General features: G+C 34.9%; 1 protein-coding gene across 1 annotated transcript; it reads right to left on the bottom strand.

Moving 5' to 3' along the window:
* Positions 1 to 6892: 6892 nt before the first annotated feature.
* On the bottom strand, positions 6893 to 14652 carry LOC123659092 (odorant receptor 67c-like). The gene is made up of 7 exons (XM_045594357.1): positions 14091 to 14652; positions 13157 to 13322; positions 11695 to 11791; positions 10351 to 10452; positions 9361 to 9449; positions 9049 to 9115; positions 6893 to 7204 (listed from the first exon to the last, which is right to left on the bottom strand). Exons 1-7 carry the CDS (start codon positions 14650 to 14652, stop codon positions 7130 to 7132), a joined length of 1158 nt encoding a protein of 385 aa, XP_045450313.1. The 3' UTR covers positions 6893 to 7129.
* Between the last annotated feature and the right edge of the window lie 350 nt (positions 14653 to 15002).

Here is a 15002-nt window from a genome sequence, read left to right on the forward strand (position 1 = left end):
AAGCCTAAAAAGAAAAAAAGATTAGCCCTTAGTAGTTGTCCTACAAAGTAAAGAGAACAGAAGAGCTCAAAAGTCACATTTTAGCCGACTACGCTTCTCTGTTATTTTTCTGGCCGTTTTTACTAGAATCAAGTGTTTATTTATGGTTACATCTGAGACCTTAGAAAAAAATCGGGCCACATGGATTGGGGCACAGGAATCACATAGAGTAGATGCGTGTCAACTTTCTTGAGTCGGAGTGGCTCTTTTTGATTAATTCATTTTTCGAGAAGAAGCTCCGAGACGAGATAGATTTCATCATGGCGTATAAAAGACCCATATGAATAGATTTAACACTGGCAGCGATCATTGGCTGCACAGAGAGTCAGACAAAGGTTAACAAAAGTATTTGAGAAATGCGTCCTGCTTATTTTGACATACCGATGACGATCCGAGACGTGGACACTGACTAACGTACTAGTTCACCGGTTCAAAGTTGCTCAACATGCAATCGAACGGGCTATGTTTTGGGTTTCTCTTAAATATAGTATCAGAAATGAGACTAACAAGATAACAAAAGTAACCCGCATAGCCTGTAAAATAAGCAAGTTGAAATGGCAGTGGGCTGGTCGCCTATGTCGCAGAACTGATGGCTGTTAGAATACTCCAGAAGAAGAAGTCCTGGAGTGGAGATAGCGTGTTAGCAAACGCAGTGATGAACGCACGATGATCTAAATAAGATCGTCAGTGAGGACTGGATGAGGACTGCGGAGAAAAGGGAAGTTTGGCGCGAACTTGAGAAGGCCTACGTCCAGTAGTTGACTACGATAGGCTGAAGCGTGAGCGTGTTAAAAAGATTTACTATTAATATTATATTCGTACATGCCGAATATAATGGAAGCTATAAACGATGGACAGCCACACTTAAGTATGTTCTGTATTCATACGCAGGTTATGGATGTATCATGAAATACAGAATAAATTAGGTTAAAACACAAAATACAGTTACTATTTAAGAAGAAATAATCGTCGAGCTACTAAACATAGACATCCTGAAGAGGTATTGATTATTTTGAGAAACCTTAAGCCAGGTCTGTTCAAATAGAAGCAGTTCATGATTAAGTGGTTAAACTAATAGCTTAGTCCTTACAAGTCAATATTTTGGTAGTAGTTGTGACAAGTGAGTATTTTTTTGCCTTACTCTTTCTTAATTACTTTCTATAAAGACACAAACAAATATCAATTTTTATCATAAATCAACTTTTTACTAATTTATTTGTTTAATTTCTTATATACGGCGCCATCAACCGGATATCTGCGCAACTTAGATGCCAAACCGCCATCTTATAGAGAAATAAAAAGACGGTGCCATCTACTGGATATCTGTGCAACTTAGATGCCAAACCGCTATCTATTAGGTTTTTATAGAATTAACCGATAAATACACACTAAAGTCGTATAATAAACATTTAATTTGCACTAACAAATATCGAGATCAATGCTTGAGATAAAAAATTCCCTATCTACCAAGTTGGATCAAATTACAGATGCTTATAAAATTTGATAAAAATTGATTCAGTAGTTTTGGAGTTAATCGCTAACATACATCGTGACACGAAATTTTTATGTATATAGATTTATAGCGTCAAAAGTCAGCTACAACAAACCCCATTACAATAAATCACTGTATTATACATAAATACTTTACGTGCTTTAAATGTTTCTGTTTCAGTTGGTGAACTTTGTTGGTTGTAGAAATGTACAATCCATGGGCAAAATCTCAGGAATCGTAAGCTACATTAAAAAAAAAAAGATTTGGGAAAATAAATTTAAAAGAAAACATCTAAAACTAATCTAAAAAAGGTAAAGAGTCAGTGAAAATCTTAAATACTAGTTAAGACGTAAAAAATTAAGACAAATTGAAAGTTTTTCAACTTAGGAAGAGTTTTATACATTTTTATAAGAGTTTATTAGTCACAACCCTAACCATTGAACGAAACAATTCGACATCAATTTCGTATTTTCTTAAATTGTCAACTTAATGTCAAAGGAAATGGAAATTAAGGTATGATCTAATATACATTTTTTTTAAATATCCAGATCACAAATTACTGTTATATTACATAAATATACATATCAAACATGCGAAGGCTTGACAGCAAATTTAACATTTAATGGTACATGTTACTCATTATCTTCATAATAGGATGGGCCATAAATTTCTGCACTTTTAGAACCAAATTAATAAAAATAAAACTAAAAATATTTTTGTTTTATTTGGTATCACGTTTAGATGCTGATTTGTCCTTGAGACTCTTGCAATTGACTAAGCAAACTTTGGAAAACTCGCTGACACATGCTGACACACATTCAGAATGTTTTCTTTTAATTGAGATATTTTTAGTTGATTTATTATTTATTTATGTTATTATATTTTTTCGTACTGGACTTCTTCATGGGACATTATCGTTTTCAGAAATCAGTTTGATATAAAAAAAAGTTTGAAGTCAGCAAATATCTTGTATTCAAACTGATATATTTACCCTGGAAAAACGGTCGATTCCGCTGTTGCTCCGTTGTACCAAAAATTTTTAAAAATCCAAAAAGTGGTTAAAAGTGTACACGCCGGTATATTTGCTTTTCTAAGATTTGGACTTTTTCCTTGTGAAAATAGTGAAAAATTGTGAGATTTGCAAAACTTTAAACATAAAAAGTAAAACGCTGCAATTTGAAGATTGACGACACAGTGATATTTTTATATTTTTCAACGGGGTTCATTGAGTCCTACATTTTAATACCCTGTTTGGATTTTTCTGCGAAAAACTCGCGGAGTTTTTAAGGAAAAACCTGGGACTACGTAGACACGAGGTCTTTGATTCTGAGGTGCTACGGCAACGTGCGGCACACCATTCGACGCGTCTCAACGAGTCCAACACAAAAACGCTTAAAACATCGAGTTCCGGTGAGTGGTTCCAGAGATATCTTGGTTTATATAAATTTTCAAAATTCAAAATTATTTTTCTAAAAATCTAAATCGACGACACTCACTCGACACGACCTCAAATTTTTAGCCTATTTTATAGAGTTTAATAAGTACTAGCTACATACTAAATTTCAAAATTTTTGGTCTAGTAGTTTTCGAGATATAATTTTTTGAAATTTCATAGGGTGCACGTGGGGATGCAACCCTTCGCCCGATATCTCCAGAATCACCCTCCTAATTTAGTTTTTATCATATTTAAGTATCTCAAATTTTCCCAGAATTTTAAAACAAATTTTTATGTAGTATCAAGTCATTTTCCATTTAAATTCACTGTTTTTTCAACCCCAAAAATCGGGGGTTGTTTCTAAAAAATGTTTATTATCACCATATTCTTGCTCTCATCGAGACGAGAAAAACGAGCCTAAGAACGGGCAGATTCGGTTAATTACAACCGAAATTAGAACATTAAAGTGGCAAGGTGGCCATATTGGCGGCCATCTTGAAAGTGTAAAAACTTAAATAACTCTCGTTCTGGGAATCGTGGCGATTTGGGGCTTTCACTACTGTGCAAGTCACAACTGTCTCTAGCTGTTGGTAGGGCTCAGGACTTTGGGTAGAGTCAACCCCTCCAATCCAGAACCTGGAACCGGGAGGTTTCAGACCTCGTCAACCCCGGGACGGAGAGCCGTCGCACGTGGTTATGCGGCCGGGGGTTCCGAAAATATCGAATTTCTTTGTTTTAGAGAAGTTCGCAGAGGTACTTTGAACGCGAAAGAACGAAAATAGAAGATTGGATATCTCCGGAACCGCTGGTCGTAGCGTGACGGGGTTTTCGCCATTGACAAGTCCTCTGAGAGGACTCTAGAATTGACCACAGTGGGTGGCTCTACATAGAGTCCGTAACGAAAAGGTAGAGTTTTCTCTACATTTTCTTAGTTTTAGTTTAGGATTAAGTTGTTTAGGGACCGGGGCATAGTTGTCTGTCTCCTTGATCGGGGAGTGACTATCTACAAGCCGTTCCCGTAGAATTATTTTAACATAAAACAAACGTATTGTTTTATTGTAATTTTGACTATTTTATAACTATTTTGTATTTTACAATAATTTATTTTTATTTTATTTTTACATACTGTGACGTGCCTCCGGTATGTTTGGTCTGCGCACCCCCACAAGAACAGGGCCGGACCGGCCCAGCTTGCAAAGGCTACAAAGAAGCCGACAGAGGGGCAGCAGCAAGGCTTCCATCTCGGGCGAGCCCCGGTAAAGGGCTGACACCTACTGTAAGTAGGACAAGTAAGGACAAGGCGGGAGCGATGGAGGCTCCAGAGTCGCCAAAAGAGGCCATGCTCTGCAGTCCTCACCGTTTTTCCCGCCAATCCCTAGAGGATAGTACGAGTTGTTCCAGGATGGAAGCGGCTGAGAAGTTGGTGCATCTCTGCGCGACGGCCACAACCAACGCGAAAAACCTGAAAAAGGAATATAAGCAAATGATAGGTCAGGCCATAGATGGCCTCTATAAACTGCTCGAGGCGAGCGAGGCGGAGCTCAAGAGGCTGAGGGCTCGCGTGGGTGAAGGGACTGACGTGGCCCAGGTGGCCCTGGACCCCTCGCTGAGCCAGAAGCTCGAGGAGCATACCCGCCTCCTGCTCGAAAACGGGCAGTGCCTGAAAGACTTGCAGGATCAGCTTACGAAGCAGGAGCAGGTGGTCGCCGCGCAGAGGTCATATGCGAGTGTGGCTGCGGCTGGATTTCCGCCGAGGGGACAGGCCGCTTTGCACTCTTTGGTCGTCTCGTCCACGGACGAGACAATGACAGGGGACGACGTGCTCTCACAGATTAGGGAAGCGGTCCAGGCGAAGGACGGCTGGACCAAGGATGAAAGGGTGCGCAAAGCGAAAGACAAGAAAGTCGTCATGGCTTTCAGCACAAAGGAAGAGCGGAGCAAAGTGAAAGTGAGAGTGGAAGAGAAAGGAAAGGGCCTCATGGTCGAGGAGGTCAGCAACAGGGACCCGCTTCTGGTTCTGAGGGGCGTTCTCTCAGTTAACACTGACGAGGATGTGTTGAAGGCCCTAAAGAACCAGAACCGGGAGCTGTTTAATGGCCTCGACCAAGAGGCAAACAGGGTTGGGGTTCGATTCCGCAAAAGGGCCAGGAATCCGCATGCGGGCCATGTGGTGCTGGAAACCTCGCCCACCCTTTGGAATAGGATTATCCAGAAAGGATACGTACACATCGATCTCAAAAGGGTCAGGGCCGAGGACCAGTCACCGCTGGTCCAGTGCGCGAGATGCATGGGCTATGGTCACAGCAAGAGGTTCTGTGCGGAGTTGGCCGATGTGTGCAGTCACTGTGGCGGCCCGCACCTCAAGATAGACTGCGTGGACTGGGCGGCGGCCGTACCACCATCGTGTAGAAACTGCAAAAGGGCGAAGCTGGACAGCGTTGATCACAACGCGTTCAGCAACGACTGCCCGGTCAGGAAGAGGTGGGACGACCTAGCGCGATCAACAGTCGCATACTCTTGAGGGTGCGATGGTCGGCACGGTGGCATGCGAACGAGAAGTCTCAAGCCCCCTGGCGAGATACGCGCGGGACGGTCTGCGTGGGTCCTGGCCACGGAGGAAACATATACGTTTGTTGCGGAACAAGATCTGCGCAGAGCAGGAGGGGAGCACGCGGCCACCGACTACCACACAGAACTTCTGCACCCGGTCGAACAGGGCAGCTTATATCACAAAGGGTCTGCAAACTTGGTGGCCAGTCCTGATCATAGGAAAACACGGCGGCATGTAAATTAGTTGGTCTTCATTAATGAGGCAGGCAATTATGCTATTATTATATAATAATATATAGTTAAATAGCATAAATTTAGTTGTAAATTAGGATTAGAATAAGTCATCAGTTTTTGAAAATTAGTTTGGTATATTGTATAAAGCTTGAAAGTAGAATGTAAATAAGTTATATAATCTGTAAATGAATCTTAGCATCCAATATAAAGTTCAAGTAGTGTCACCGATACCAGCAAATATAAGTTTAAGACAAACATAAATAAACAAAGTACTAGTATATAAGTAAACATATATAAGCATTGATAACATGTAAAATAGACCAAATATGGATTTAAGACCTATAGCGAGTAAGACTGAATAAAAACTGTGTTAATTGAAATTTTATTTGAATTATTAAATAAAGCTTGAAAGTAGATTTTAAAATTAGGTATACGAACTGTAAATTAGTCTTGCACCTAGTATCAAAATTTTAAGTATTGTTACCGGTAAGATCCATAAAAATAAACAAATTATAGTAATATATAAACATATAAAAAATTGTTAAATAGATTAATATAAATTTAAGTCCCTTAGTGTGTAAGATAGAATAAAACTGTATTCATAAAAACGTAGTAAAATTTAAAAAAAGTTTGTAGTGGAGATGATGAACATCACCAAGACAAAATTCATATTGTACTAAAACAAAAAGCAAAAATTAACAGCCCTGTAAAACTAAAATCATTTAAAAACTAAACTGTGTACAATTATTTACCCGAGTTTAATGAAATTAAATAGTAAGTAGCCAAGCAAAAGTAGGCAAACAGTAGTGGGGAACCCACCCCGAGTGAGAAAGAGATGAATGAAAGAAAGAACAAGTATGCGTCATGAAAGTACGAGAGGCATGAAAGCGAGAACTGGAATGAAAGAGTAAATAGCAGAAAACGCGCTCCGACCCCGGAGGTATAGATTAAAAAAAAAAAAAACTGATATTTATTATCTTTGTATTCAAACTGATATATTTTAGCTAACTTTTTATTTCGTTTCTAAACTAACAATTTTTTATCTCACGTAGACAGTAATAATATTTTTTAATAATATCTTTGTACAGTCGATGGTTTTAAAAACACTTTATTCAGGTGTATGGTAGAATGAAAATCAGTTATTTTTATCATTTATTTATTATGTACTACATTATACTAAGCATTATTTATACCGAGGATATATCGATGAGTAAGCACGCAAAGAAGCTACCGCTACTAAGGTACCATAATATTTTTGCTAGTTTTAATTGCAGTGCATAGTTAAAAAAATTTACTCTCTATTTAGTATTTTGTGAAAAATATTTGATTTATTTAATTAAATCCCAAAGTTATTCGAAATGTTTATCTATAAAGTGCAATTATTCGTGGAAGTTTTCCGGTGGGGTATAAACAGTTTTCAGTATCGTAAAATAAGACCAAGACGTTCCAATGATCTGTAAATACAAGCATGATAGATAAGACACAATTAGAATTATATATTATTTAAAATTGTCATATTAATCAATATCTAAATATTTTTTGTAAGAGAGAGTTACATAACATTATTTTCATTAAGAGACCAGTTATAATAGTCTTAATATAGAAAAATGTCACCAAATATGGAATATTATTTTGATTTAGGGGTATAATTATATATAATAAATTTAAACAGCTTAGTAATATATAATACTGATAAAAAAGTAGTTTTAATTACCTACATGCTCCAGAAAAAAATTTGCTAAAAACAAATGATAGAGAATTTAATTATTAATAACATTGCCTTCTTTAATAATCTTGATAAAGTTAATAATTTTTAAGATAAATGATAAATAATGATTCAGGACACAGAGAGGCTGGTGTAGCGTATACTTGTGAGCGCGCGAAATTAACAATTAAAAAACAAATATAAACAATGAAATTTTTTAAAAATTCTGTTAAGAATATCATTAATGATTTTATAAAGAATTAAAAAATAATAATTTATATATATATATATATATATATATATTTTTTTTTTCTTTTCTTTAATATATTTTTCTTGGGTCAAAAGTACCCAAATTTGAGATTTTTCGAACCTTTAAAAATTCATATCTCTAAAAATACTAGCTTTATCGTGAAAAGTTATAGGATCTTTTTTATTGTATTTTAATACGAAATATAAAAAAACAATTGTCCAGTTGAAAAATAATAATTCCTTGCAATTGTTTCAACAATTTCGGTTTAAGCAATATGGCACGGGGTTACCCCATGGCAACATGCATTTCAATCATCAGTAGAACAATTTTAGGACTATCGCATTAAAAAATTTGAGGTGGAATAGTTTTCGGAACTCATGCGCCAATTCCACCTGGACTATACATCAGTTACATCTTTCTTCTCAATTCACTTGCAAAAGTCACAGAACCAAGTATCCAACACTGAATCAGCACAATCAAATTGTGTCCACACTCCACACTATATGCATTTCCCATGCAATAGAACTTTCACCACTGTTATTCTTGGAAAAAAGGATTTTGCAAAATATAAATTCTGCATCAGCAGAGTCAGGAGATATTTGGTCCATTAACTTATCAGGTTCAGTGTCCGCGTCAAACTTTATAATGTTCTCATCTCCAGAACGTTCTTCTTCACAATCAGTCTTATTTTTATTAACCGACTTCCAAAAAATGAGGGACAAAAGGTTCTCAATCCGATTGTGTTTTTTAATGTATGTTACCTTAGAACTATTGATTGTTAATGTTTCTCATGTGGTCTTATTTAAATTTAATCGAGACCTGATAACAATTTTTTCAGTATTCTTTGATAACCCGTATTTATTCGACTATTTTTTCGTGTCCCGACTTTGTATTAGTTGTCGATGTAATTGAAGTCGTTTTTTTTTAGTTTGGACAATTATGTGTTCGCTTTTTTTCTGTAAGCACTTTTCTTGTTCATATTTTTTTGGCCAATTTACTTTCTTACCCGACAGCAAAAGAAGGGTTATATTTTTCTTGTCTTAGTAAAGAGAGCAAATGAAATAGGAGATGTTCATGTGTTACATGTTAAACTTATATTTTTGTAGAAATCAAGATATTCCATATTAGGATACTAATCCATATTTGGTGACTGTCCACTAATAGTTAGATGCATTGTACAAAAAAAAATCTGTGGAGCTTTGTATCTATGTTTGACTAATAAATTATGTTACTACGTTATCACTTTATTTGTCATTTCAAATTTATAAATGTCCATATTTTGTAACTTATACGGTGATAAATATTGGATGATATTCAAGTATAAAAATATATGAATGACTCACTCTCGTAAAACTTTCATATGATATGACCGAAAATTTGTAAGCAGTCAATTGTTGTGGTCTATTTGCTCTGAAAATTTAATTTATAATTTTAAAAATAATATTAAAAACAGTTTATATATATATGTACAACAAAAATTTATACTTCTTCATAAAAAGTGACATATTTATAGTTGTATCAGATTTGGATCGTACAATTGATCACACTAGACCTACTTAAATCAACCTTTTACCGCTAGTAAATTTACACATAAACCACGTACTGCGAAAAACGTTTGGGGATAAAATTGATTTAAGTGAATTCACAAAACTTACCGAATCATTAAAAGCAAAATGGTACTTTTAGATTTTTTGTCCATTTTGTACCATTTGCATGAAAATGCTGCTTCTCCAATTTTTCTGCTCTGTATGAAAAAGACACAACGGGTTACATAAAATGTTTAGGTGTTTTTAATAGACTGTATTTATTCAGCTAATGGGTAAACTCTCTTTTTCTGCTAAAAGGACGAATTAGTGCTTGATCCACCACGGAATGCTGTTTCAAATTTGCGGATACATCGTTGTGCCTGTATTAACTATTACGAAGAAAAGAGGTTGCATGTGTATGCGAACAACATGATGCCGATACCCGTCCCGTACAGCCGCTGATCTGTCATTTTACTGCTGATGCCAACCTACACGTTATTCAGCACTTCTTAAAAGCTCTTACAATTTGGCTACCAGCGAGGACGGCTTTGAGCGATCAATGCTACTCTAGAACCAGACTAAGTATGAGAAACATTTATTAAAATAATCCAGTACATTTTTGAGCAGAGTGGTAGTGAGAGACGGACTTGTGTCTGATTACAGACACAATGCATTTGCTGTTGATTAACATTTAGAACCCTGAACGACATTATATGTCACTTTATCATCATCACTTCAACCTATCTGCTGGACATAGGCCTCCACAAGTTCGCACCAAAAACTCATGAACTCGTGAACTCATGTGTGATGCCCATAGTCACCACGCTGGGCAGGTAGGTGGGTTGGTGACCGCAGGGCTAGCTATGTCGCACCGAAAACGCTGATGCCTGTCATCGACCTGTGTATTTTGAAGCCAGCAGTTGGATGGTTATCCCGACATCGGTCGGCTTTTTAAGTTCCAAGGTCGTAGTGGAACTGTGTTATCCCTTAGTCGCCTCTTATGAAAGTCACGGGAAGAGAGGGAACAATATTTCTACAATTATAATAATAGTAACAAGAACGAAGTTTCTTAACTTCGTTAAGTCATTGTCGTTTGTTAACTCGTTCGTACTTAGTTACCTCTCCTATCAAGTTTTCTCCAAACGCACTTATCATAAAGATTTGAAGGAATACCGATGACAAAAACAATACAACGCCGGGTATTTGTTCCCACTCTCCTATCTGTAAATAAGAAAAAAAATGTAGAAAATGTATACAGTATAAACAACACAAAATACTAATTTCAAAGTTTTTATAATGCCTAAATTAACGTACTTTTTTGTACTAGTTACACGATATTTTCATATATATATTAAATTTCCTATAGGTACATATATTTTATAAAAAGGTCACCCACAAAGCTGCAAGAGATGACGCCTCTAAGGTGGATTTGGTGGGATAGGGTCGCGATTGCGACGCTTCTTATGTTTCAAGCGTCTATGGGTCATGATTACGCTTACCATCAGGTGACCTGTACGCTTGTTTGCCGGCCTAGATTTTTAAAAAAATTTATAAACATATACTAATTTATAAAATATTATATATATATGTCGCTGCAGATGCAAATCGGACTTCAGTGTTACAAGATTTGATTGAAATTATAAAATTATGTTTGTAATTTATTCACAGCAGCCTTTCGCAATCCACTACTGGATATAAGCCGCCACAAGTTCACGTCAAAAATGGCGTGAACTCGTGTGTTTTGCCCATAGTCACCACGCTAGGCAGGCGGGTTGGTGACCGCAGTACTGGCTTTGTCGCACCGAAGACGCTGCTGCCCGACTTCGGCCTGTGTATTTCAAAGCCAGCAATGGTTATCCCGCCATCGGTCGGCTTTTTAAGTTCCAAGGTGGTAGCGGAACTGTGTTATCCCTTAGTCACCTCTTACGTCACCCACGGGAAGAGAGGGGATGGCTATATTTTTTAGTACCATAGCCACACAGTACCCGTAGCCACACAGTACAAATGTTTAATGTTTGTAATTAATGAACGATATCTTAGTGAATTGATTATCTGTTTTGTAGTAAGTACCTGTTTAGTTACTATTCCTTTTTATGTAATACTTTTGATGTTTAAATTGCTGAATGGTTAACGTTAAAATATTATTGTAATTTTAGAAGTCAATTTTATGCATTTATACTTTGATTAATTATTCGTCTAATAATTTAATTTAATATTGTAACGATCCTAATGCGTGTAATACCTCGACCAATAGGAACGCAGTATGACAATGTCTTCATGTAATGTACATTGGCGGGAAATCGAGTTGACGTAAGCGTGTTTGAATCGGTAAAGGGGGCAGATTCATTTTGATATTAGCTAGTAAAATATAGCCTTTGTTTTCTTTTAAAAGTGCTTTTGCAATTACTTCTTTGCGCGGGAATAATTTTTTTTACATCAAAATAAAATTAGGCCATACATTACCGTTAAAGAAAATCCGAGAGCGCATATCTCAAGTGATCCAATCAAAACTATAAATAAATTAGGGGCACAAAATATTTCTTCTAGATTTTGCGACAACCTGAAAATTAATAAATGTTTGTTACAATCGTAAAACTGACTTACATTTTTTTTACTGATATATATGAAGCAAATTGAAAGTGTGCCGAATAAAAGGTTGTTATAATTGTAATTTGTAATGAATAGGTATGTAGTATAGAGTTGTAAGCATTTAATACAACCTATTCTTATAAACATTTCGCCTTACAGTCATACGAAATACACACTTTAAACACACACAAACTCACACAATCACACACACACACACACACACACACACACACACACACACACACACACACTAAAGTACACACACGTACATATGTACATATAGTGTCACTAGACCAATACCTGAACATAAATTTATATCTATATATTTTTAATACGTGAAGCTAAAACTTTGTCTCCCCTTTTTACGAAAATTGCCCGGACGGAGGAGTATGAAATTTCCCACACTTATAATTTATAGAAAAGTAGTGCTGAATGGTATTTTTTTAAACTATCCTTAAAAATAAATTAAATCAGTAAAAAAAAAACATTACACACACCACCATGTATTTGACACACTCATGCATATACACTATTTTGTTTATTATTATAGTTGTGTAGTCTTTGACAATAGAACCTTAATAATGTTCAAAATTATAATAAAATTTAAATTAATTATAGTTGAATTTCGACCATTAGGCGACCACTAGTTTAAGGAATTCATTCCACTTTTGTCAGCCTGCGGGTGGGACTAGCTTTTCACACGATAAGTTTACTTATCTTTATTTATATATGTCTGCATTGTTTCTGTTGTGTCGGTCGAACTATTATAATTATTAGTTACGGAGAAATATTAAAGATTTGATTGCAAAAAAAAAGGTGAGCTCTAAGTAAGTAAGTATTTACATAAATCATTCAAAGAGAACGTTGATAGTATGCTGTGGTAATCTATTTACCAAATTCAAAGCTTTGAGTAGTAATGCATTTCTCCGTTTTGATCATGTGAACTATATGCATGGTATTTATTTCTATTGAAGTTACGCTTATTAAGCTCTCGGTCCCGGTTATTATCATAAATACCTGATAGCGATCGTTACTCATATTAGGGAACATAGCCAACCCGTATCACAGCAGCGTCATAAAGATCTAATTCTTCTTCTACACAGAGAGGGAGGTCTATGCCTAGCAGTAGGATTTTAAAGGCTGAAGCAATATTTCGCACAAGTTTATATATCATCCTTTTAATAAAAAAATACGTCAATTTCTATACTCAAACTACACTGATACATGCTTTTAACTGGAACGTTTACAATTAAATGGCCTTATTACCTATAATATCGAAATTTGAGTCGTTAAAATTTGACGACATTAGTGCTAAATGTTTACAAAGAATACTTACTGTAAAAGGTGCTGGTGTCTTTTAACAATATCTCTAAGATGATGAGTAGAGTTTTCATCCAGACATTCTATTTCATTACTGATTATTGTAAAATGACAGCATATACGGGATGTCAATATATATTGTAAGGCATCAACTGTTGAAATATACAGGATACATATGAAACCTAAAATAAAAACAATAAATGTATTTTTTGAATAGAATACACAATTACACATGTTAAAATGGATAGTAGATTGTGTAATGTCAAAGTAAACTAAACGTGTAAACCTTCTGTTCTTAAAACAGTTCGAGCTTTAAAGAACTAATTATAAGAACCAATTTTAATTTTTGTGTTCTTAAAGTAACTTCAAAAAAAGATGGAAGTTCTTAATTCGACTGTATTTCTTTTTTTATATGTGCTCTGACATATTTTTTTACTGGATGTATCGATATTGACGATTTTTTTTAATGGGAAGCATGTTTATAAATAAATAAATAATATCGTATAGCACACACACACGGTCGTCTGTTCCTACTAAAGCAACTTAATGCTTGTATTATAGGTAACAGCCGACTGTTAAAGCTTTTTTTTTGATAAACTTTACATTGAAATAATCGAGATTTAACGAATACTTTTTAAAGGATCCCTAATGATGCGTATTGAAATGATTTTTTTTCGACTATGTCAAAATCAAAATCAACAATAACTTTATTCAAATGTGCCTTAAAATTTACAGTGATTATTATTTTATAAAATGGAGATACCCTCAGAAACTCTGCATTGACCTTTAAAAATAAAATATAAACTGTATCTAGTAGTATCTAGGTACGTTGTATACTATGTAAATTAAAGTTGATTTTTCAAAAGTTTGTTTTTGTAGAACTTAAGAAATCTCTCTATTTTAAATGATGCGTTATTAATAAACATTAAAAAAACGCGTAAAGTTCTTACCGCCTGATATTAAGTGGGTATATTTGGCCGTATAAGTGTACCAATAGTCTTTCACGTAGGGCATTGATACACCGAAGGGCAAACTGTAGATTTTTTCTCCTTTAGAGAAATATATATACAATGTCAGTACCAACGGCAAAAAGTTGTATATTAAGACTAATATTGCGTTCAAAAGAAAAAAATATTTCACCAAATATTTGATAAAAATAAATTCTTTTTTCACTAAATTCCATTTCGTCTCGTTATTAATAATTTCTGTACACAAACGGTTAAGTGCCGTGGTTAATTCCAAAATATTTCGTCTCTTCTTTGTGACAAATACTACTTTGAGCATTGAAAGCAAGCCGATACAGAAACAGGGAGCGAGTTTAGTGAGTAGCAATAAATTTTCAACTGAAAGTTTTGAACAGATAAATACCAATTCCACTAATAATACACTTAATATTATCACTAAAAAAATATAATATCTTTTTGTTATTTTCATTTCATCGTAGGGTATCCCAAAAACCCAAAAATTAATTTTGATTTGTTTGAATATGTCTTCAAAATTTGGTATATCCATTTCGTTACAAAGCTTTCTTAACTGTGACAAAAATTGAACCATTTTATTATATCTATTTTTTGTTAATTTATAGACTTAAATGTATGTAAGGGTTGTCAAAAATTTAATAAAATATATTTTTACAAATAGTTTTTAGATAAGAATAATTGAAGAAAAAAAAATTACAACTATGTTGGAACTAAGCTATATTGTTTTATGTTTTTAAGCATTGATGCTCGCGATTTTTAAACATGTTGAAAGAAGTATAATTCGGCTAATATGTAAATAAATATCATTAACATTCACACATGATCGTTGCTTCTAATAGGTAATATAATGCGTGTGTTATCTTAACGATAGCAGTAGATAAG

This window comes from Melitaea cinxia, chromosome 13, assembly GCF_905220565.1.
Source record: "Melitaea cinxia chromosome 13, ilMelCinx1.1, whole genome shotgun sequence".
NCBI lineage: Eukaryota > Metazoa > Arthropoda > Insecta > Lepidoptera > Nymphalidae > Melitaea > Melitaea cinxia.